The sequence below is a fragment of the Natrix helvetica genome (genome assembly GCF_964273705.1).
Source record: "Natrix helvetica genome assembly, chromosome: 1".
Classification (NCBI taxonomy): Eukaryota; Metazoa; Chordata; class Lepidosauria; order Squamata; family Natricidae; genus Natrix; species Natrix helvetica.
The window spans coordinates 240,554,056-240,577,817 of record NC_138548.1 but is presented as its reverse complement, the minus strand read 5'-3'; the positions used below and the strand labels follow the sequence as shown (position 1 = coordinate 240,577,817).

At 42.0% G+C, this 23,762-nt stretch overlaps 1 protein-coding gene across 3 annotated transcripts in view; it reads left to right on the top strand.

The window, feature by feature from the left end:
* Positions 1–23,762, top strand: part of RPTOR (regulatory associated protein of MTOR complex 1) — a 423,475-nt gene that overhangs the window by 205,656 nt on the left and 194,057 nt on the right. For all 3 annotated transcript variants that reach the window (XR_014174604.1, XR_014174605.1, XM_081944023.1), the window contains exon 7: positions 1,724–1,783. Coding sequence is in view for 1 of the 3 variants with exons in the window: in XM_081944023.1 (XP_081800149.1) it covers positions 1,724–1,783 (60 nt within the window). In the remaining 2 variants the exon portion in view is untranslated. The remainder of the gene's footprint in view (positions 1–1,723; positions 1,784–23,762) is intronic.

The following is a 23,762-nucleotide window of genomic DNA, read 5'->3' as shown; positions in this document are numbered from 1 at the left end:
AAAATTCTAGGTTCACAGGAGGACTTCCCATTCCCAGTGGCAGCAGAGCTGTTTTGATTTGTGAATGAGGACACAGCAACTGAACAAGTCTCTAGAGTTTCAAAACAGAAAGCTAGGAAGTTAGAAGATGATCAGGTTTGCTCTGTGTATGCATACCTACAGCATACCTTCTCTTGAATTCAGCCTTTAGTTTGCACAAATATATATATACACTAATTGTAATGCCACTTTTTCTGAAAAATTAAAGCACCACCTGGAGGAAGGGCTCCTTAACAGTGAAGAAAAGGCCAGAGAGAAGGAACATCAGAGAAAAAGCATAGGAAGAAAAAAGAGTGGAAGAATGATAAAGCATACATGGAAACAGACTGGAGAAGGAAGAAGGATTGCTGTAATTCACAGCTGCAGGCCAATGTTTATTACTTTCTTAAACTGGTCACCGTTGATGGCTCTTATATAAGCGGAGTACAGGTAGTTTTAGACGACAAACTTTCCATGGCTAAGCAAGGCAGTTGTTAAGTGAGTTTGGCTCCGTTTTATGACCTTTCTTGCCGCAGTTGTTAAACAAATCACAGCAGTTGTTAATTGAATCATGCAGTCATGAAGCAAATCTGACTCCCCCAATTGACTTTGCTTGTCGAAAGTTTTCTCAGAAGGTAACAAATGGTGATCACATGATCCCAGGATAGTGCAACCCATAAGCATATGTCAGTTGTCAACCACCTGCTGTTAGGCCTGCTGCCATCTTTTCTTTTGGATCTTTGGCCTGCCACACTTTCTATTATTCTATTATGCATTTTCTGTTGTGGGAAAATGGGAGGGGGGATTATGCAGAGTTAGATGATATGTAGTCATAACAAAATTCTTCCTAGAAGCCAAGGTCATCCTTTGTCTTTACACCTCTGCACCTGACCAGAACTGAATGGGTGGAAGCTGCCAGCATGGCAGTGGAAGATTGGACCATGTGATGGACTTGTGGGTGTGGGGGCAAGATCTTGAATTTTCAACTGGGTGGGAAAACCGGGAAGCCTTCAGATTCTGGTTTTCTCAGATGTCCAACATGGCTCTCTTAATAAATTGAGCAATACATTGCTTTAGACTCTGATTTAATTTTGGATGCTATTTGGAACCCTGACACCTGCATTTTGAACACATGACATGGGATACTGCAGTGGTCGTAAGTGTGAAAACCAGTCATAAGTCTCTTTTTTCAGTACCATGGTAACTCTGAATGGTTACTAAATGAATGGTTATAAGTCAAGGATTAAATTGTTAAGACTGAAAGCGAAAGTTATTCAGATTTCTTTTGTTGACTTGCCTACTGTTGCTTTTACCTTTCACATCTGTTGTGAAGCTGTTGAAACTCCCACTTATAGGGGCCATACTGATCAGCTTTATTTAGTGTGCTCCCTAATATTGTAATGAATAATTACATGTTTCTCCTTCTGCCCTCTCTGTTGGAAATGTATGTCTGTTGCTCTTAAAATAGATAGACTTGACATGGCAATAATGGAGGCCACTGCACAGTTGTGAGTACAGCAAGTATTGTTTCCTGCTCTGCAGCAAAAAAACAAAAACAAAAAAAAACCACCCTTTGCCACTGCTTGCATTTTTTTAAAACCATTGATAATGAGAGACTTGTTCCTGCCATACACCATTTGGATTACCCATATCCTTAGGTATTTAATTAGTGTGATTTACTTCTGATCTCTTCTTTTCTCTACAGGTTTTGCATGCAGAAGAGTGTGAGATTGGTACCAGGAGTAACGCTGGATTTAATAGAAAAGTAAGCATAATGATTTTAAGACTTGAAAACTATTCTTATTTAACAGGGTTTGTTTGTTTGTTTGTTTTTGTTAGATTTAAATCTGAGTCATATAAATTTCACCAGATCTAGGAAGTTCTTCTCTTCAGATAATAGAACATGCATTGATCTCTGAGGTCCTTTGTGATTACAAGGTTGAAAGATGTTCATGGCCTGAAGGGGTAGCCGAGAGGTTTAATGCATTCTAGATACTTTCCAATAAAAAACAGGAATGTAAGCCAAAGAAACCTGATCATCCAGGTGCATCAAGACATCCATATTTCTACAACAAAGCAATGTTTTGAAGTTGTATAGTAATAGTGGTCATGTTTGGAATCTGATTTTCATGTGTTCCAGGGATTGTATTTATAACTTGCTTCATTCTAATTTTGAAACTTGCTAGAGTTATTTTGTCTTGTGTTCTGAATATGTGCTAAAACAATTTTAAAACCCTGTAATTAGAATGTCATCATTAAATTTTGCAAGAGCTTACTTCCTGACAGAAAATGTGTTTGTTGATACTTGATCCAAGAATCAAGGCACTATGGAGATATAATGGCTAGTTGCTATGCATCGTATGAACAGCCTTAGAGCAAAGGCATGGTACAATAACAAAATGCAATAGAATTGCTGCTCTTTAACTATTTGAATGGGGAGTGTGGATACACATTGTAGATACTGTACATATACATATACTGTACATTTAGATTTTTCTTTAAAGGAAGATACAATCCAATACAAACTAGAAAAAGAAAGAAATCAAAGAGAAAGCTAAATCAGGAGTGGGCTGCTGGGGGTTCGCAAGGGTTCAGGAGACCCTCTAGCTAAGATTCTGTGCAGTTCAGAGAACCCCCAAATCCCACTCCTGGCTGACCCCGCCCACTCCTCCCCTCCCAGGAATCCCCACGCGGCCCATTTGGAATGCAGGTAAGTGCAAAGTGCACTCAGAGGCTCGGGGAGGGCGAAAACGGGCCTACCGGAAGTTTGGGAATGCTGGAAAAGGGCCCGTTTCTGGCCTCCGGAGGGCCTTCGGAGCCTGGGGGAGGCCATTTTCACTCTCCCAGATCCTCAAGGAAAGCCTCTGGAGCTCAGAGAGGGCAAAAACTCCCCCCCTATCATGATGCAGGAGGCCGACTAGGCCACACCCACCATGGCCACACCTACCCAGCAACCGGGCAGAGAACCCCTTGCTAAAATTTTTGAAACCCATCCCTGAGTTAAATACAAAAAAGTAGCTTCCAATTTTCTTTAAAGCAGTTGTAAATACAATTATAAATTTACCTCTTTATGCTTAAAAGAAAATCCTCCTCTTTCTACAGTCTATCAAGTCTAATAATCAAAAAGCATAAAACATGAGTTTATTTTTTGTTTTGTTTTACACAAAAAGTCCAGGAAGGGTTTTCAATTGGTAATAAATATGATTATTATCTTTCCTCTGATCAATGAAGTCAATTCAGCAAATTCCATCATCTCTCCCAACCATTCCTATCATCTCCTGTGGCTAGTGACAAATCTTTCCAACTTTAGACCTACCATAAATTCCCTGCAGTCAAATGTGGTCTTTTCCGCCCTCCTTATTGCTGCAGCTTATTTATTTGTTCACATTTTTTAAACTACTGCTTATTAAGAAATACTAAAATGATGTTACAGTTATAATTATGGTGAATGCAATAAAATGTAGAAGAAAAAAACCTAGAACAATAAAAATGTTTAACCATTTAAATAATGAATAAACAGTAATTAGTTCAACAAATAAAATCAGAAGAAAGTCCAATGAATAAATAAGCTGCAGTTTTTAATCTAAAAAAAGCATATTAAAGGCCAGCCTAACTTTCATTACAAGTTTACCCCACAAGTATTTAATTCCATTCATAATATGTTATCTAGCATCAATGCATGAATTATTCTGATACGACTGTCTAGGAAAGGTATGAAAGGCGGTATTCAGTGGTTACCCCAGGGATCTATTCCAGTGCTCATCAGTATTTTTGTAAATGGCTTACATAAGAGGATAGAAAGGGTGCTCATCAGATTTGCAGACCACACAAAGAATAGGCTAAAAAAGATCTTCTAGGTCAGTGATCGCTAACCTTTTTGCCATTGTGTGCCAAAAGCAGGGGGAGCATGGAGGCGGGTCATGCGCACCCGTGCCTACACCCATAATTCTATGTGCCCTCCTCCCACACATGCGTGCATCCCCCCACTTTTGCCACGTGATGGCACACATTTTTCGCCCTCCCCAACCTCCAGACCCTTTCTAGGAGCCTGGGGAGGGCAAAAAAGGCCTTCCCCATCCCCTGGAGGCCAAAATGGCCCATTTGCCGACTTCCGGTCAGATCTGAAGGTCCGTTTTTCGCTCTCCCCAGGTCCAGAGCCTTTCTAGGAGCCTGGGGAGGGCGAAAACGGCCTTCTCCACCCTCCGGAGGCCCAAAACAGCCCATTTGCCAGTTTCTGGTCAGACCAGAAGGCCCGTTTTTTGCTCTCTCCAGGCTCCAGAGCCTTTCTAGGAGCCTGGGGAGGGCGAAAACAGCCTTCCCCAACCTACCGGAGGCTGAAAACAGCCTGTTTCCTGACTTCTGGTGGGCCCAAAAGGCCCAAAAATCAGCTGGTGATGGTGCCCACCGATATGGCTCTGTGTGCTACCTGTGGGTTTGCCATCATAGTTCTAGGTCTTCAAAAAGATATCAGTGGTTTTGAATATTGATCCCTATCCAACAATAGGCTGCTTATTGGTGAGACATATGGGTTCTTTTTGCACTTAGATAGGAAAAAAAACAGAGACACCATGAAAAGACTGGAGGTTTCTGACTTGGCAGTGAGAAGTATCTTAGAGTCCCAACAGACCACGGCTTAAGCATGAGCCAGCAGCATGAATGGATTTGCTGCTGCAGTCAAAAGAGCCAATGCAGTCTTGAGTGTTATCAACTGAAATACAGTAGAGGTAGACTGAGCCCAAAATTCATCTTGCTGAGTGAGGAATTTGTTAAGTGAGTTTTGCTCCATTTTACGACTTTTCTTGCCACTACAGTTGTTAAATTAGTAACATGGTTGTTAAGTGAATCTGGTTTCCCCATTGACTTGGCTTGTCAGAAGGTTGCAAAAGGGGATCACATGACCCTGGGACACAGCAGACCATCATAAGTGTGACTCAGCTGTCAAGCATCTGAATGTAAAGTAGGGACCCAGTTCCTGGGTGCATTGCTAACTAGCCAAATATCTCAGCTGCTGTGTATATTTATTTTGGATGTTTTATTGTTTTTATTGATTGTAAAAAAAAATTGTGCTGTTTTAAATTTTGTATATTTTTGGAATTGTAGGCCTCCCAGAGTCATTGATTGATATGGGCAGCTATAGAAATTGGATCAATGAATAAATAAACCGTTTGATCCTGTGATTGTAGCTATTGAACCTGCTATTGTTGATGGTAATTGTTGATCTTGATCACTTAAGTTATTTGGGTCTTTGGTGACAAAAATAAATCCATGATAAGCCCTAGAATACATAAATCCCTTAAAATATGACTCATTATTATGTTTATCATTCATAAATAATGCCTATAGAAAATTACTTTCTGTTGAGTAAATTCAACATTTTTAATGAAAGCTGGTACAAGAGACTTAAAATGGATGACAACTTACTGTTTTTTTAATCTAGAAATTTAGAAGGATCTATAGTTTGCTTAATGAATATGTACAAGAAAATCTTTGTATATTAAGACCATTCTAAAGCCTCTGCTTATCAAGTTATAAGAGAATTTGCTTTCAATGTTCACATTGAGAGCATTAAAGCATAAATGGATGATGATTTGGAAAATGATGTTCCATCATTTGCTTCCCACCCAGTCTTTGTGTGCAATGTAAAACAGACATTAGGAGTCTGGAAGGTCTTAAATAAAGTGATGGTGCAACGTTTGTGCTTTATGAAAATTTGTATTGACAAGAGTAATGTTGCTGACACTGCAGCGTGTTTGCAGCTGAATATGCACTGACAGAGCATGGCATTGCTGCAGCTCAAATGAAGTGCACCAAAATAGATAGTGGTGTGGGTTGCATCTCTGCAGTACTGCAGACTCAAAGTTTTTACTATGTCTATTTAAGCAATGGCTTAAGTAATGACTTTCTTTAGGCACTGCAGTCATTTTGTCTAAAATGCATACCGCACATTGAAGATCTGCCAAAAACCTATGAAGAGGCAAACTAAACTGGTTTTCCATTTTTCTGGCACATTAGTTCTTTTTAAAACATAACATTTTCTTTTATATTTAGAAACCTTCCATTTGAGTTCTGCATTACTGTAAATGCATTTCCAGCACAGGGCAAGTTGATAACAATATCTTTTCTTCTTAAAATACAGGTCCGCTGGTGCAACTCAAATCTAAGTAGTAAAAAGCTAAGCTTTCCTTAGCATGAATTTTTGCTGTTCTCAAAGAAGCTTTTGCATTTAATGAATTTTCAATTCACCTCCGTGTAATGTTGCTTTGCACCTAAATACAATTTAGTGGGAGCAGTTAATCATCTAAATTTGATTTCCAAGATGCCTTTTCTTAAGATGCCTTTTATTCAAGTTCAGTTGGAAAAATAGGCCGTGGACTCATTTAGATTTCTGGTGTGCCGGTTCATAAGCAATTAGCAATGTTCATCCATCTAGTAAAAATGTTTGATAATGAAGCACAAATATTTTATAATTGTAACAAATAGCTGTGCATGTACAGCTATGTATTCATAACAGAAATGCTTTGTTAATCAATGTGGTTAGTTGCAGATTCTTTTACAGTATTCTTTAACTCTGGCAAACTAGTGGAGTTGTGATAGAATTCTTATGGAAAATAACTATGATTATGTCCCAAGTCTTAGCAGCCAGCTCCAGTCTTCCAAATCTTCCAAAACCAAAGCTTCAATGGTAATAGATAAATATAACTGCAACATGAAAAGCAACTGATCCATCCTAATAATTGTGTGTTGTTTTCTAGCATCTAACACTATCTTGTTAAAAGCTCTCATCAGATTAAAAATTCACCACAAATTGAACAAGCAATTTACACATCAGATAAACTTGCTATTACTTATGTGGAACTGGAATGCTTTGGTGAAAAAAAATGGCATTTATATTACTGCATCTGGTTTTGTGATTAAAAGCCTACAGAACGTCAGCAATGTGCATTGTCTACTTACTATCAACTTTCTGAATCTTTTGGTGTTAAAGAAGTGGTGCATTAATACTTTCCATCTAAGTACAATGAACATTCACAAGGCTCCAATTTTCCCTAGTATAGCTACAAGTAAGTAAATAAGTAAGCAAGCAGGGGAGGGAGGAAGGAAGGAAAGGAAAGGAGGGAAGGAGGAGGAGCTTCCGGAGGGAATGGAGGACTGCCTCTGAGCTCCGCTAAATGCGGAGGGCTTTTTGACGGGCGGGACGCTGCCGACCCTCATTTCCACCCTGAGGGTCGGGGATTTTTGGCGCCGAATATCCTGGCACCCTGCCTGGCTCCAAGCTGGCCCGTTGGGTTGGCCGGGCAGCCGGACAGGAGGAAGATAGCGCGCCAGTCGGTCGTGGCATGGCGGCTGGCGTTTTAAACCAGCATGGCGGCTGGCGTTCTCTGAGTCGGAGTCGGAGCGGCAGAGCAACGGAGCGCCAGCGCCAGCGGAGCAGCGGAGCAGCGTGGCGGTAAAGACTTGATTGGAGGGGGCGAGAAGGCCGGAGGACAGCGGCGGTGGTCTGTGTGGTCTGCGTGACTGTGTGACTGGGCGGATTTCGGCCTGAGACATTAGAGAGATGGTGGTAACCCAGGAGAGCCGAGCGGCCCAAATTACGAGCTATGGATCGCTGAGCTCTAAACTGGCCGGCGATTGTGGGAAGGAATGTAAGGCCCGAGGGAGGCCCGAGAGATCCAAGGCGCCGAAGGGAAGAAGGGAAGGAGAGTGAGGCCTGAGGCGCCGGAGGAAGTAGAGAGTTGAAAGAATGATGGAAGGGCTGCAGGGAGGCCGCAGGGAGGCCGATGCAGCCCTCCCGGGCCCAATAACAACGCCTATGGGTTGCCAAATGGACAGAGGACTATTTTCAACTAAGGCAGGCCATGGAACGGAGGCCTGGAACATCAGAGGCCCATGCAGAAGGTCAGACCCAGTGCTCTGCTGTGCTCACAACTACCCCCCCCCACTCATTTACCACCTACTTACTACGGGCTATCTGCCCTACCGCCTATTATGACTTACCATCTATTACGAACTACTTCTTAGCTGCAATCTTTTATCCACCAGCTGGCTACTTTATCATATTTCCACCAGCCATCATTTCCATCCAGATATGGACTATTTTCATCAGCCTATCCCCTTGCCTGGACTATCCTCTTGCCAGGACCATCCCCTTAGTGGGAACTGCGGCTGCTGATACATATTAACATCTACAGCTCCCACTTGATGAACTTGGCCCTGTCTAATTATGTTATACACGAGGCTAGACCTACTAGAGCTACGAGAGTCCCCCCTCTCGCAGCTATGGCCTCCTGCCCTTTCGAGGGCCCACCTTGAGGACGGGTTCATTAACCCAGAGAGGTGGAGGAAGCGCACGTTGAGGGGTTTTTTAATTAAATGTTTTTTAAAAGTTGTAAGGGGTTATAGGGATGGGGGGGGAACAGGTCAGGAGGGATGGGGGAGCCAGGCACCTAGGTGTGGTCGAAGGAGGAGGGAGCGGAGTGGGGGAGGAGAGGGAAGATAGCATTCCTGCGCAGGGCTCCCTGATACCAACGGTCGTGGGGAGGGGCAGGTGCGAGGACAGATTAAGAGCGCGTAGTCGGTTGGGAGACCGGGGTTTTTGGTCATTCCCGGTCGTTTGCACCAACCCCTGCATACTAGGTGGTCAGGATCTACAGACCCAAGGCCTGAGACTGCTGTTATGCAACGCGAGGTCCGTTGTCAATAAGGCCCCCCTCATCCACGATCTAATTTTGGAGGGGGAGCCGGACCTCGCAGGAATAACCGAGACCTGGTTGGGCCACGAGGGAGGTTTACCCCTCGTGGAAATGTGCCCGCCAGGTTATCGAGCATTTCACCAGCCTCGGGCCCAGGGAAGGGGCGGTGGGGTAGCAGTGATTATCCGGGAAGACTTGGAGCCGAGAGAGTTCACTGTGCCACAGACATCCGGGTGTGAGTCCCTCGTCATGAGATGGGGCCCAGGGAGGCAGTTGGGCCTGCTGATAGTATACCTGGCTCCTCGCTATACACCAGCGGCCCTGCCTGAACTCCTCGAGCTGATCTCATCGGTGGCGGTTGAGACCCCCAAACTTTTAGTGATGGGGGATTTTAATCTGCCGTCGATGGGAGAAGCGTCTGAGGGGGTTCGGGAGTTCATGGCTTCCATGACAGCCATGGACCTGACCCAGGTAATTCAGGGCCCTACTCACGAGGGAGGCCACACGTTGGACCTTGTCTTTGTCTCTGGCCAGTGGACGAGTGGTCTGGGAATAGGGGATCCAATTATTACTCCCCTGTCATGGTCAGATCACTCACTTCTCCGGCTTGACTTCCCCGGTGCTACACCCCGCTGCGGGGAGGCGGAACCGGAAGGTATTAGATGGTTCCGCCCCAAGCGCCTGATGGAACCAGATAGGTTCCAGACGGAGCTTGGGCCACCTCCTGTGGACCTGACCCGCCCCCGAGTGGAGGACCTGGTAGACCCATGGAATAGTGCGACTACCGGGGCCCTAGACCGGGTGGCGCCTTTGCGGCCTCTCCTGCGGCGACGAACCACCCTGGCCCCTTGGTTCACCGAGGAGCTAAGGGTGATGAAACGCCACAAGAGACGCCTAGAGAGTCGTTGGAGATCCTCCCGTTCCGAATTTGACCGAGCACAGGCACGAGCCTATTTGAGGACGTACCTTGTGGCATTAAGAGCGGCCAAACGTCAATATTGTGCCGCTCTTATTGCGTCCGCAGATAACCGCCCTGCCGCCCTGTTTCGGGTGACTCGCTCTCTCTTGTTTGAGAGACCGCGGGAAGCCCCTTTACAGGGCAGAGCAGAGGAGTTTGGGAAATATCTACAGGACAAAGTCGCTCAAATCCGGAAGGGATGGGCCCCTTTCAGTAGTCCAGCTGAGATGCCCGCGGCAAGTCTTGAGGGACCGCTTTGGGAGGAGTTTGACTCGGTTGCCATCGAGGATTTGGACAGGTTGCGTGGACGTCTGCGACCTACCACATGTTTATTGGACCCGTGTCCCTCCTGGCTTGTACTGGCATCCCGGGAGGTTACACGCGACTGGCTCCTGGGCCTAGTGAACGCTTTGTTGGGCGAGGGGCTTCTACCGACCGCCTTGAAAGAGACGGTGGTGAGGCCCCTGCTCAAGAAGCCTTCCCTGGACCCAATGGACCTAGTCAATTATCGTCCAGTCTCCAACCTTCCTTTTTTAGCGAAGGTTGTAGAGAGTGTGGTAGCACAACAGTTCCCACGTCACCTGGAGGAGAATGATTATCTAGACCCGCGCCAGTCCGGCTTCTGACCCGGGCACAGCACGGAGACGGCCTTGGTCGCATTGGTTGATGATCTCTGGAGGGCCAGAGATAGGGGCTGTTCCTCTATCCTGGTCCTATTAGATCTCTCGGCGGCGTTCGATACCATCGACCATGGTATCCTGTTGCACCGGCTAGAGGGGCTGGGAGTCAGGGGCACCGTTCTACGGTGGTTTGGCTCCTACCTCTCTGACCGGACGCAACGTGTGTTGGCAGGGGAGCAGAGATCGACCTGGAGGCCACTCACATGTGGGGTGCCTCAGGGGTCGGTGCTCTCGCCTCTCCTGTTCAACACTTACATGAAACCGCTGGGCGAGATCATCCGTGGTTTTGGGGTGGGATATCATCTGTATGCTGATGATACTCAGCTATACATTTCCACCCCGAACCACCCCAATGAGGCCGTCGAAATGATGTCCCGGTGTTTGGAGGCCGTACGGGTCTGGATGGATGACAACCGACTAAAACTCAACCCTTCCAAGACGGAGTGGCTGTGGCTTCCGGCCTCCCGGTTCAACCAGTTGCTTCCATCTCTGGCCATTGGGGGCGTGCAACTGGCCCCCATGGAACAGGTGCGCAATTTGGGCGTCCTCCTAGATGCCCGGCTGTCCATGGATGACCATGTAACAGCCGTGGCAAGGGGGGCGTTCCATCAGGTTCGCCTGATGCGCCAATTGCGCCCCTTATTGGACCGGGATGCCCTACGCACAGTCACCCATGCGCTAGTGACGTCTCGCCTGGACTACTGCAATGCTCTCTACATGGGGCTTCTCTTGAGATGCACTCGGAGACTGCAGTTGGTCCAGAACGCGGCCGCGCGGGTGATTATGGGGAGGACTAGATACTCCCCTGTAACACCTCTCCTGCGCGAGCTGCACTGGCTTCCTGTAGTCTTCCGAGTGCGTTTCAAGGTTTTGATTATGATCTTTAAAGCGCTTCATGGCACAGGACCTAGTTACATGCAGGATCGCATCCTGCCCCATACATCCCTACGACCAATCCGCTCACACAGAGAGGGACTTCTTCGGGTGCTGTCCGCCAAACAGTGTCGGGGGGCGACACCCAGGAGCAGAGCCTTCTCTGTGATGGGCCCAGCCCTATGGAATGACCTCCCCCGTGACATCAGGACTACTTCCGATCTCCGCTCCTTCCGTGTACAGTTGAAGACCCACCTCTTTCAATTATCTGGCCTGGCTCAACCGTAAATTTTTCTTACTCCTCCTGACAGTTCTTTTAAATTTTTAAATTTTAAATTGTGTTTTTACAATCGGTGTATTGTAATGGTGACTTTTAATTGTCGAATGTGATGTAATTTGTTACCTCCTCCGTGCATGTATGTCCTGTATATATGTATGTTTATGTGTTTGTATACATGTTTTATGTTTTATATACTCCATTGTACGCCGCCCCGAGTCCTGTCTGGAAAGGGAGCGGCTAATAAATTTAAATTTATTATTTATTATTTATTATTATTTTTTAGCACTCTCCCAAGAATTGTTTGGCAGTCAACAGGCACTAATAATATTCTTCCAATCCACATTTATGAGAATATGGTATGAGTATATTACCAAGAAATTTCAAGTTCTGCCTTGCAGAAGTACTCCCTGTTGAACAATTTGTCCATTTTGTCCTAGAACAAGTTCCAAAATGGAAAGCTGTCATCTAAATGACTTTATAAACTTCAGGATCAGTCAATCTTCTGTCAATTGTGCTTGAAAAAAAAGAGGCTTCATCAAGTATTTAATAAGAAAGAAATACCGATAGTTCAGATTGGAGACAAGAAGTTAAAACATGGTCTGACAAACAGTATTTTTGATTTGGTTCTGTTTCTCCCTGTCTGCATGTTGCCCATTATATTTTAGTATTTGCCATGCTAAACTATTACTACTTTGGAAGTTAAAACAGAATTTAGATATTTGTTTCTTAGAAATATGCCAGTTTAAGTTTACCTGGAATTCTCAAGTTTTATCTTTTTTATTTTTGTTTTACTTTGCATTTTGTTCCTATATGCTTTTGATTATATTTTATTATTTGCCAATTCTTATTGGCTATGTTAATCAGCCTTTAGTGGAAAAGTGAGATATAAATCTAACAATTTGATAAATGAACTGTGCCCGATATAAGACGGAGCTCTCTTTTGCACTTCCATGCAGGCAAATACATTTTTAATGCTCTAGTAAAAATGTTGATTGTGTTGGAACACATACAGCATTGGTCGGTGACTTTTGTCCCCAGACGAGGGAATTATGCCCATCCTGTTCCTTTTAGATCTCTCAATAGCTTTCAAAATCATCAAGCATAATCTCTTCCAAACCATTTACTGAGGTTAGGGATTGAGGACAGTGGATATTGTGCAGCATTGGTTCTACTCCCTCTTAAGCAGGTGTTCCAGTAAAGGAAGGTGGGCAGATTAGCCAGGTGGCTTTCCTCCAGTTAAACGACTTAGTAAAGTCGATCCAATGGTTTGAGGCTTGATATCATCACTGTGCAGATGATACACAGCTTTATATCATTATCCCAGCCTAGTCCCCTGATGCCATTGAAGTTTGGCCTAGATGCCTGGAGGCTGCAATTGGTTTAAACTGAACTTTACAAGCTGGAATTATTCACTTTCCATTAGAGTACTCCAGTAATGTCCCTTGATGGAGTGGCCCTGTCCCTGAAGAAGTTGATCCATAATATAGGGGCTCACAACTCCTCCTGGAACTGCAGCTGAACGGTTCCACTGGGGAGCCTTCAGTCGATGTGTCAGTTGCAGCCCTACCTAGGGCAGAAAGGCCTTGCTATATGACTCACAATGTAATCGCCACCCTGTTTCGATTACTGCAAGACAATCTAAATGGGGCCACCTTTAAAGACCACTTAGAGGCTGATTCAGAATGCAAAAGCCCATATTATAATCAGCATGCATCAGTGAGAGTATATCATACCAGTGCTACAGCCCCTACAGTGTTTACCAGTAGGCTTCCAAATGTAATAATTTAAAGCACTATGATGTCCTACATGCATTCATCCATTGGAATTGGCCCTGTCAGTATCTTCCATGGGGAATCTACAGGTGGTTCTCCACTTTAGGCAGGGAGGGAGGGGGGGGGGAGATGGTGGCAATGCTCAGCAGTTTTTTTTTTCAGTGGCAGGACCAATCCTTTGGAACAGCCTCCCCAGGAAACTCCCATTAGACTACTTTCCGGAAGCAGCTCAAAATGCAGCTCTCCCATTGGGCATTTGGGACACGATTCAATCTTGGCTGGGTTATAATTGGACTTTGTTAATTAGTTTTATTCTGTTTTTTTTTAAATTAATTTGTGGCTCTTTTATTTTTGAATTTTTTCCCCTCTTATCATCTATCATCTATCTATCATCTATCTATCTATCTATCTATCTATCTATCTATCTATCTATCTATCTATCTATCTATCTATCTATCTATCTATCATGTTTTTGTTTTGTAACCACATATTTATTTGAGATTGTAGTGGTTTTTACATAAAATAAATAAAATATAGATATTTGTGTGGTTCCCAGCCTTATGATGGTCCAGAGTTCTTTAAAACATGTTTGTTTCCCCAAGCATTTCAATAGAGAAGCTGTGGAGCCCTAATTTGTGTGTGTGTGCATACAGGTATGGGAATGCTCTTGTTTTGGGGGAATAAGGAGGTCTCCAAATCCAATAAAATTATACAATCTCTTATGTCTGGAGGATATTCATAATTAGTGGCATATTTAATATGAATATAATATAATGGAAGCTATATATTTACATAAGTCATTTTGTATAACTTGTATACCCTCCAGCACCAGAGAATATTTGTCCCTGAAAACCGTAGTAACTGAAAATATGGCTGCCTTCCCCATAGCTGTGTAACAGTTTTATCTTTAATCTCAAAGCCTTTCAGATTAACTTTTATGTATGACATTTAGTCTGTTGCTTGCCAATTACATTGACAACATAACTGAAATTTGTACCACTGGGTAAAATGTACTTAACATCAGAAGCGGAAAGAAGGCTCAATGGCAGTTGAAAATTACATACACACACACACAAAGAAATAAACATATATTGGATGCACTTCATTCTCTAGTCTCAATAAATCCTTGCTAAGAATGTGGTAACTGGATAAACGGAGAGTAATATTACTACTTCATCTCTCTTTTTCCTCTTCCTCCCTCATAGACATCTGATAAATGTTCTGAAAAGTTTTTAAGTTGTTAGATCACGACTCAAAGTGCATTGTGGACTTCTTACAGTCTTAGCAAAGATTCCTTTACATGGAATCTTTGGTCGCCCTACAAAGAGAGAACTTGTTACGGTGGCAGGATTGACTACCGTTGAATCACAGAGTAGCATTTGAAGATTGGCTTCTGTGTGACCTGCTCAATAGTAGGCTAACCCATAGAACAGAGGTGCCTTTTTTGCTCATCACAGATCTTACCCGGACTGACTAAAGCCAGCAGAATAAATAAGGCTTCTCAGTAATGTCAGTGAGGCGGATATAAAAGAGAGCAATTTTCTTCCGCTTGTCATATTTGAGAGGGAAGCTAGCTGTTAAGAGCAGTTTGGAAATCTGTTGGTAAAATAAATAGGAAAACAGCACAGCAAACGTAGCTCCTTTCATTTGACTTGGCAACTGTTTTACATATAACCTTCGACCCTTACCTTAAAAAGCTGTGCAGATTTTTCACCTTGCGTTTCAGTTACACTACTACTGAATGCTTCAGAATTCCCTTTTTCCTGCTGTTTGCACCATGTCTCATGCATTTTTCATCATAGTCGTCTGGTTTGAATACCGCCCACTCTATGTCGTATTTATCGTTTGTTCCAGCAATTCCTGTGCATAGTGTGTGTTCCAGCATGAATAATTAAAAATCCAGGCCGATAAAGTGACTGGTAAATTTGGATGTGACTTGAGGGGGAGGGAATCTGAAATTGAGAAATGCCTATTTTTGTAGATGACGAATTGGTATTTGCCTCTTAGACTTCCTTAGTCTTCCCTTAGGATTGTTGAGAACAGAGAGTGTTTTTTCGGTGAGACCGGTCCATCAGGGCAACCTGGTCTACCCAAATATGGGACGGCGCATACTGCTTCTGCTTTCAGCCCCAATTCAGGAGCCTTCGCAGGCAGTCGCTTTCACGACAAACAATGTTTGTGTTGAATTTATTTGTCGGTACAATATAAATTCAACAGAACAGAGAGAGGTTTATCCAGCTCCAGAAAGTTTTTCAAGGGACTGTAACATTTACCTTGGGTAATGATGCTTTTCAGTGATATGCAGCCTTGTTTCCCCATTGACACTGCGTCTTTCTCAAGACACAACATTTAGTCATATGAGGAACAAAAAGGTCATCCACCGAGAACTGAACACATTTGACAAATTTCAGTGATGCCATTTGTTTGAAGACGGATTGATTGGCCATAGAAAATGAATATTTGATTTATTTTATGTGAAATAATGCCTCTGTTCCTCCTCCCTGAAGTTGTTACGTTACAGTGGGACAGAAGAGAGCAGGTGTGCCTGAATCATGTTATGAATATTTAATCAATTTAGAGAGCATTCTGTGGGGAATATTTGGGCATGCTTAGAATATTAACCAAAGAAAGGAAAAAAATATCTTTTAAGATATTTTCTATTTCCAGTAGATGTATCAGAACATATTATACTTGAAAGTGTGAGATGTTTTATGTGGTGGATCTATACTCAAGAATGAGAACTTCTTATATGGGCAGGAACAATCAGCACATTTTGGATCCCATGCTCTGAGTACAGGTTATTGGATACAAGATGGGTGGCAAATAGATAAATAATCCTCGAGTTATGACCATAATGGAACCTGCCCATCACAATCATAACTTGTCATAAAATGGTGATGTGACCAACCCAATTGTATGATGTTTCTTGCAACATTCGTTAAGCGAATACCATGATCACTAAGTGAATCCAATTTGTAAAGTGAACAGTGTGATCAATAAGCAAACCAAGGGTTTGGACGCAGTAAGTGTGAAAAATGGCCATAAGTCACTTTTTTCAATGATGTTATAACTTTGAAAGGTCGCTAAATGAACTGTTGTAAGTCAAGACTATCTGTATTTATGAACCTCAGATGCATTTTAAACAGACTAATGGTCTGGCGAAAGTATTCTCTTCAAATATGAAAAACGTAATGTGCCTGCTATAGTTGTAGAAGACAGGAATCAGTATCTTGTGTTGGTCTACCCCACCTTCATAGGTACCTGAAGCACAAAAAATTCCAATAAATGAGGAAGTATGCAGAATAAATCATTTATAAAAACAGTATGTACTGTATTTTTCAGAGTATAAGATATAGATATAGGGATAGAGGGGGGAAAGAGAGAGAAATACAGTAGGTAGGTAGAGGGAGAGAGAGAGAGTAGGTAGGTCTGTAGGTAGATAAAAGGATATATATATAGAGAGAGAAATAGAGAGAGAGAGAGAGAGAGAGAGAGAGAGAGAAATACAGTAGGTAGGTAGGGAGAGAGAGTGAGTGTAGGGAGGGAGGGAGGGAGAGGGATAGAGAGAAATAAAAAGAGAGAGAGAGAGATAAATACAGTAGATAGGGAGGGAGGGAGAGAGTAGGTAGGTCGGTAGGGAGAGGGAGAGAAAGAGAGTAATACAGTAGATAGGTAGGGAGAGATAGAGAGTAGGTAGGTACGTAGGTAAATAGAGGAGGGGGAGAAAGAGAGAAATACAGTAGATAGGGAGGGAGAGAGAGATAATAGGTAGGTAGGTAGATAGAGGGAGAGAGAGGGAGAGAGAGAAATACAGTAGGTAGGTGGGGGGGAGAGAGAGAGTAGGTAGGTAGATGTTTCCAGGTGTATTTATCCATGTGCTGGAGAAGGAAATCGCTGACAATCTGCAACACCTAAGACTTTGTTTCTGCTGGCACAGCACTTAATCAATGTAATTCTCCTCAATCAGTTAAAGAGCTTTCCAAAAGGGAAAAAAAAGTTTTTGCACTCTGCAAACCTCCCAAAAATGGCCTGTTTTTCGCAAAAATGGGCCCATTTCTTTTCCAAAAAAGGCATGAATAGCCTTGGGGCGGGGGGCTTGCAGAGTACTCCTGGGGGATGCCCCCCCCAATGAGCAAAAAATTGCCTGTTTTTCACGAAAACAGGTCCATTTTTGTAAAAAAAAATTGCATGCATACCCTTATGGAGGCTTATAGAGTGCTGCTGGGGGGGACGGCCCGTGTTTTGCTCATTTCTGCTCTCCCCAGCCCCGAGGAGCTCTCTGAAAGCCTCCATAAGGGTATGCACGGCCATTTTGGTGAAGGGGCGGGGCTTCGGGAGGCAAAAAATGCTGTATTTGATGTATAAGACACACCCAGATTTTCAGCCTCTTTTTTGATGAAAAAAGGCACGTCTTATACTCCGAAAAATACAGTACTTGTTTGTTTCTTTAACATTTATACCTGCCTCTTCTACTATTCAGAATGGCTTATCAGAAAAATAAAATCAATAAACACCAACATATATAATTTATAAAAGGAAAAGCTATCTTCACATCAGACATAACTCTTTTGTGATCATTTCATTATCCTGGCAAGAGTATGGAAGCAGTTTGCCATTCCTATCTTCCCATTCTAGCCTATAGCTCTAAAGCAGGGGTCCTTAACCCCTGGTCTGTGGACCAGCACCAGGCCATGGCATGCCAGAAATTGGGTTGCACAAACAAGCAAAGCCCCATCGGTGGGATGCAGGCACCACATGAAACCACATCGCCCCCAATCCGGGGAAAAACCTGTCTCCACAGAACCAGTCCCTGGTGCCCAAAAAGTTGGGGGCTACTGCTCTAGACTGTTTAAAGAATTCATCTTCATATTCCAGAAGTGGGGCAGGGAATGTTCTTTCTTTTAATGCGGGTAAGAAACCATATTAGGCATCACTGAGGCCAATATTGTAGAAGGATTTTTTGGACAATCTCATTAGTTGGTAGTGAGATGACAATTCTCTCCTTTTGTTATGTCTGGTTGAATCCATTGTAAAGGTCAGGACTACTGAATATGGATGTCTGAAATATCGGTTGCATTTGAAGTTTTATATGCATAAGTGAATTTCAGAGCCTTTGAATATTTCAGAGTGTTCAGAGCACAGTCATATCCTGAAATGTATATTTTACGTTGGCAACTCAGAAGTGGCGCACAAAAATATTTACACAATGGAAAGGATTTGTACAGAACTGCAATTTCCATTGGGGGGGGGGGAAATCATGATGAAATGAGCATATTGGCTAAAATGCATACATTAGGAGAAACGTGCTTGAATTTGAATAGAAATATGCATGTATACATTTTCTGCTGAATTTTTAAATGACAGGACAAAACATTACAAAATACAGTATAAAAAGGTAATTGATGATTGATACAGTACTAACATTTTAATCCCACTGCATATCTTTACATTATCTGCATACCAATCTTGTTAATTGTTTGTTCATTCCTTTCACACCAATCAATCTTTTTGAATATCCTTTAGGTCAGGAGTGTCCAAACTTGGGAACTTTAAGACTTGTGGACTTCAACTCCCAGAATTCCCCAGCCACCCATGCTGGCTGGGGAATTCTGGGAGTTGAAGTCCACAAGTCTTAAAGTTCCCAAGTTTGGACACTCCTGCTATAGGTTGTTGATATTCAGAATGAAAAATCTGATTTGAATGGTAGTTCAGGTAGTCCTCAACTTACCACCACAATTGAGCCCAAAATTTCTGTTAAGTGAGACACTTGTTAAGTGAGCTTGCCCCATTTTACAATCTTTCTTGCCATAGTTGTTAAGTGAATCACTGCAGTTGATAAGTTAGTAACCCAGTTGTTAAGTGAATCTGGATTCCCCATTGACTTTGCTTGTGAAAAGTTTGCAAAAAGTGATCACATGGCCCCAGGACAAAGGTCATAATTGTGAAAAATGGTCATAAGTCACTTTTCTCAGAGCCGATATAACTTTGAACAGTCTTTAAATGAACTGTTGTAAGTCGAGGACTACTTGTAGTCTAGAGGAAAAAGGTAAAAATGGAAATTTTTAAAGGTAAAGGAGACAAGTCTTTTGGGGATACTTAAATTCAGAAAATTGATAACTATTATTACAGATTTTATTTCTTCTCATAATCAGGTTGGATTTCATTTAAATCAAGTCGATTTAAATCATGATTTAAATCATTTAAATCACTATTAAAAATGCTTGATTTTAATCATAATTTTTAAAGAGCAGCTGTCATCTTTGTCCCGCAGCGGCTCCTCCTCTGACCCTTTGTTGACTCACTGACAGTCCCAATATTGCAGAATGTACAGCCTCATGCTACATAACTAAGCTCCATTTCATGCTGAATAAACTAAATTATTAAGGTATCTTAAATAAAAAAAATACCTTTAGATACATTTTAACTCCAAAAGAATTTTATTAAAATAAATGTGATAAACATTAAAAAAAATCCGATTTAAAATTTAAAAATCAGATTTTTTTAAAAAAATCATCAATTTTTATCATAATTAATTAATGCTCATAATTAATATTTGTTTTATCTAAGAAAAATACATTTTATTACTTCTTATGACAGGGACATTTGCATCTTTCCAGCAAACAGTTGAGTTAAACCCTTTTACAATTGTGTTAGGTTGTTCCTTTAAACCACTTTTACAATTCTGTTGGATGAGAACAGGACAGGAGAAACTACAAAATGAACAGAAAATACCTTAGTGCAAATGAATCGATATAATATATTCTGGACAGCTTTGGTTTGCATTTTTGTGATATAAATAGCAAACATGGCTGAAAATAATTCTCAAGGCCACCAAACAGTGCATTGAAGGCAAAGAAAAGAGCTTCATCATTAAATAACTGAATATTGATTGAGCTGTCAGGGTATTTGCCAAATTGGATTTCTGAATTTACTGTATAATTTGGGGACCTGTCCTGAAAGAAAATATTTACCAAATGTTTTTTATTAAAGTAAACAAGACTTAATTAATTTTAGACCACTTGAGATATTTGTATCTTCTGCTGCTTCTCCTTTTCAACATTGCATGCTGCAATAGAGAGGTTATTAAATAATAAATTAGGCAGTTTGAAAGAAGTTAACTAACTTATATATTGCACCGAGGAAGTTCTCCATTCCAAGTGGAGCAATTTGCTTGCTGTCTATTTAATCCAATACAAAAACTAGGGAATTTTCAAAGCTACTAATATGAAGGCATGTCCAGATTCTTCCTTGAAAAATTAATGGACTGCTGTAAATGCTGTGGAGCTATTAAAATATCATATTAAAAATATTAAAACAATCTTTATTGCACATATTGCATAATGTTGTTTCAGAAAGCTGTTAGTCAGAGGTAACAAATCATCACAAGTGTCGCATGAGGATTAATTAATTAGCCAGGGGTACCACTGAAACCTTTCCCCAGACATTGAGGCCGAGGTGTTAATTATTTGGACCACCAGTATGTATGTATGTATTTATGTATGTATGTACGTACGTACGTATTCATTCATTCATTCATTCATTCATTCATTCATTCATTCATTCAATTTATTATATCTGGCCATTCCAAAAGACACTAGGTGAATGGTTACCAATGGAATGCACATAGAGTGCATTACAGTGGTCAACTAGTGAGGGGACCAGTATTTGAGTAGCAGCCTGCAGGGCCTCCTGGTTGAGGAAGGAGTGCCATTGGCATACAAGATTTATTCGTGCAAAAATCATCCTAGCCACAATTGCCAACTCCTCTTTGAGTAGCAAGTTCAGGAGGAAAGCACCTCCTTCCACTACACATGGGACCCCAGCCAAGACCAGTGATGAGAATGTGGTGACTAGGGAAGCCAAACAACTAAAGCCACTCAGGATGATCAAGACTGAGCCTATCTTTATTTTTCCCCAACCAGAGTTGAATATCCTCCAAATGCTCTGGTCAATACATCGACAGTTTCACCTGTGCAGCTCAGGGTTGAGATGTAAAGCTGGGTATCATCAGCTTATTGATGATACGAAACTCGGGGTTGATGGTTGACCTCACTCAGTACTGTAGATATTAAAGAGGAGGGGGAAAGCATCAAAACCATAGGCACCCCATACACGAAGGGACATAGATACAGTCTCTCCTCTCCCATCAACACTGATTGTAACAGACTACTAAAGAAGGAAGTGAACCACTGCAATACAATACCTCTGGTTCCTAACCTTCATAGTCAGTCCAGAAAAATACAGGTAGTCTTCAACTTACAACAGTTCCATTCAAAGTTACAACGGCACTGAAAAAGAGATTTATCGTCGTTTTTCACACTTATGACTGTTGCAGGATCCCCATAGTCATGTGATCAAAATTCAGATGCTTGTCAACTGGCTCATATTTATGACAATTGCAGTGCCCCGGAGTCATGTGATCCCCTTTTGCGACCTTCTGACAAGCAAAGTCAATGGGGAAGCCAGATTCACTTATCTATTGGATTACTAACATAACAATTGCAGTGATTCACTTAACAATAGTAGCCAGAAAAATCATAAATTTAACAACTCTCTTTCTTAGCAACATAAATTTTGGGCTCACTTATGGTCATAAGTCAAGGACTGTCTGTACTCTGGTTGACAGTTTTGAAATCTGAGCAATGAAGTAGCAGAAAAATGGATGTACAATCTCCATTCTAATTCTGTCACAGGTCATAATTAAGCACCACCAACACTTATCTTTATGCTATACCCCAGTCTGAGGCCAGATTGGTTATACTGTGATTATACTGTATGTGGTATACAGGTAATTTGGGAAGAAGTGGTAATTTTTATAGGGGCCTCGACTTGAGATTTATTTTGGTGTTTTAATAGATTGGGATTTGTTTTGTGTTGTTCACCCCCAAGAGTTTCTTTGGATAGGTGGGAAGCTTTAGAAATTTCATTAATAAATTACTACTATGATCTCATCAATTCCATGAAATACATTGTCCGAGCATAGCTCAAAGGATTGAACATAAATGAGCAGTAGGACTTCTATTAAGCCGGTCTGGATTTCAGATACAAGATGTATAGCTAATGTATGGAAAGGTAGTGTTCTGTTGGTTTTATACATTTTGGTTTAATTGTATATCATGTCAATCTTCATTTGTTTTTATTTTTGACTATACAGCAGAAGTAGCCAACCTTGGCAATTTTAAGATTAGTGGATTCCAACTCCCAGAATTCCCCGGCTAACCATGTTTCTAGAGCATGGGTGTCAATGCAGCCTGTGCTGCATTGAGTGCAGAATTATCTTGGGCTGCATATAAAATATGCACAATATAGTGAATGTATATAAACCATTGGATTATATTAAAAGTTTATGATCATGAAAACTTTTATTACTGGTTATCCAAGGCTGTGAGTTGGACATGCCTATTCCAGAGGCTTTTATAAAAGCTTCAGCTGCTGTGAATGCGATATGAATTTAGGAAATAGTTAACAGTGGCAGCATTCTGGCTGAAAATTAGCAATAAGGATTGGAGGCCAGTATGAGTACCAGTTAGCAGGTTTAAGACATGCACAAGAGAAATTTAGCTGAATGCATAATAATCTGAAAACATGAAAGACTTAGAAACAGTATCTGAAGTTTCTGCCATTTTCAAAGTTTGCTAAGTTCTTTCTGATGCTCTAAAATCTTTTCTGGTCTGATACAATTATTGGCTACACTGCAGTTCAGAAGAGGTAGTTTCCACTGCACAGAAACTTTTATCCAGACATTAAAATCACTGAAGTAGATATATCAGTATAAACTTCCCAATATCAAAAAACGTTTTGGCTTTTTGAACTTTTACAGTAGCTTGTTATAGCGCGTGGGATGCATACGCTTTGCTATGCAGTAGCTATACAACTCTCATTCAGCTTCCCTTCTGCATTCTGTGAAATGGTTGTTCCACATTATGCCTTTTAAAGAACCAAGCAGAAAATATTTTATACAGCAAATTATAAACAACTTGAAGAAAAAATATAGCAACCATTTATTTATGTATTTATTTAAAAGTTAATATATGCTCCATGTGGACCATATATATCCGTGACGGCGAACCTATGGCATATGTGCCAGAGGTGGCACGTAAAGCCCTCACTGTGGGCATGCGCGCTGTCGCCAGCTGCTCTTCTGGTTTCCAGCACGCACATGTGTGCCAGCCAGCTGGTCTTCGTGGGCGCCAGAGCACCGAAAACAGTCTGAAAACAGCGGCAAAAACGGCCAGAAAACAGGCTGTTTTCTGGACCATTTTGAGGCCATTTTGCGGGCTGTTTTTCAGAAAACAGCTTGACAATGCCCCCCCAAATGACCTGAAAACAGCCTGAAAAATGGCCAAAAAACAGGCATGCATGCACCGGCCAGCTGGTCTTCAGGTTTCCAGCGCTCTGGCACGTGCACACACATGCATGCGTGTTCCGGTTTGGGCACTTGGTGCTAAAAAGGTTCGCCATCAAAGATATATATATGATCACCTGTTTTCT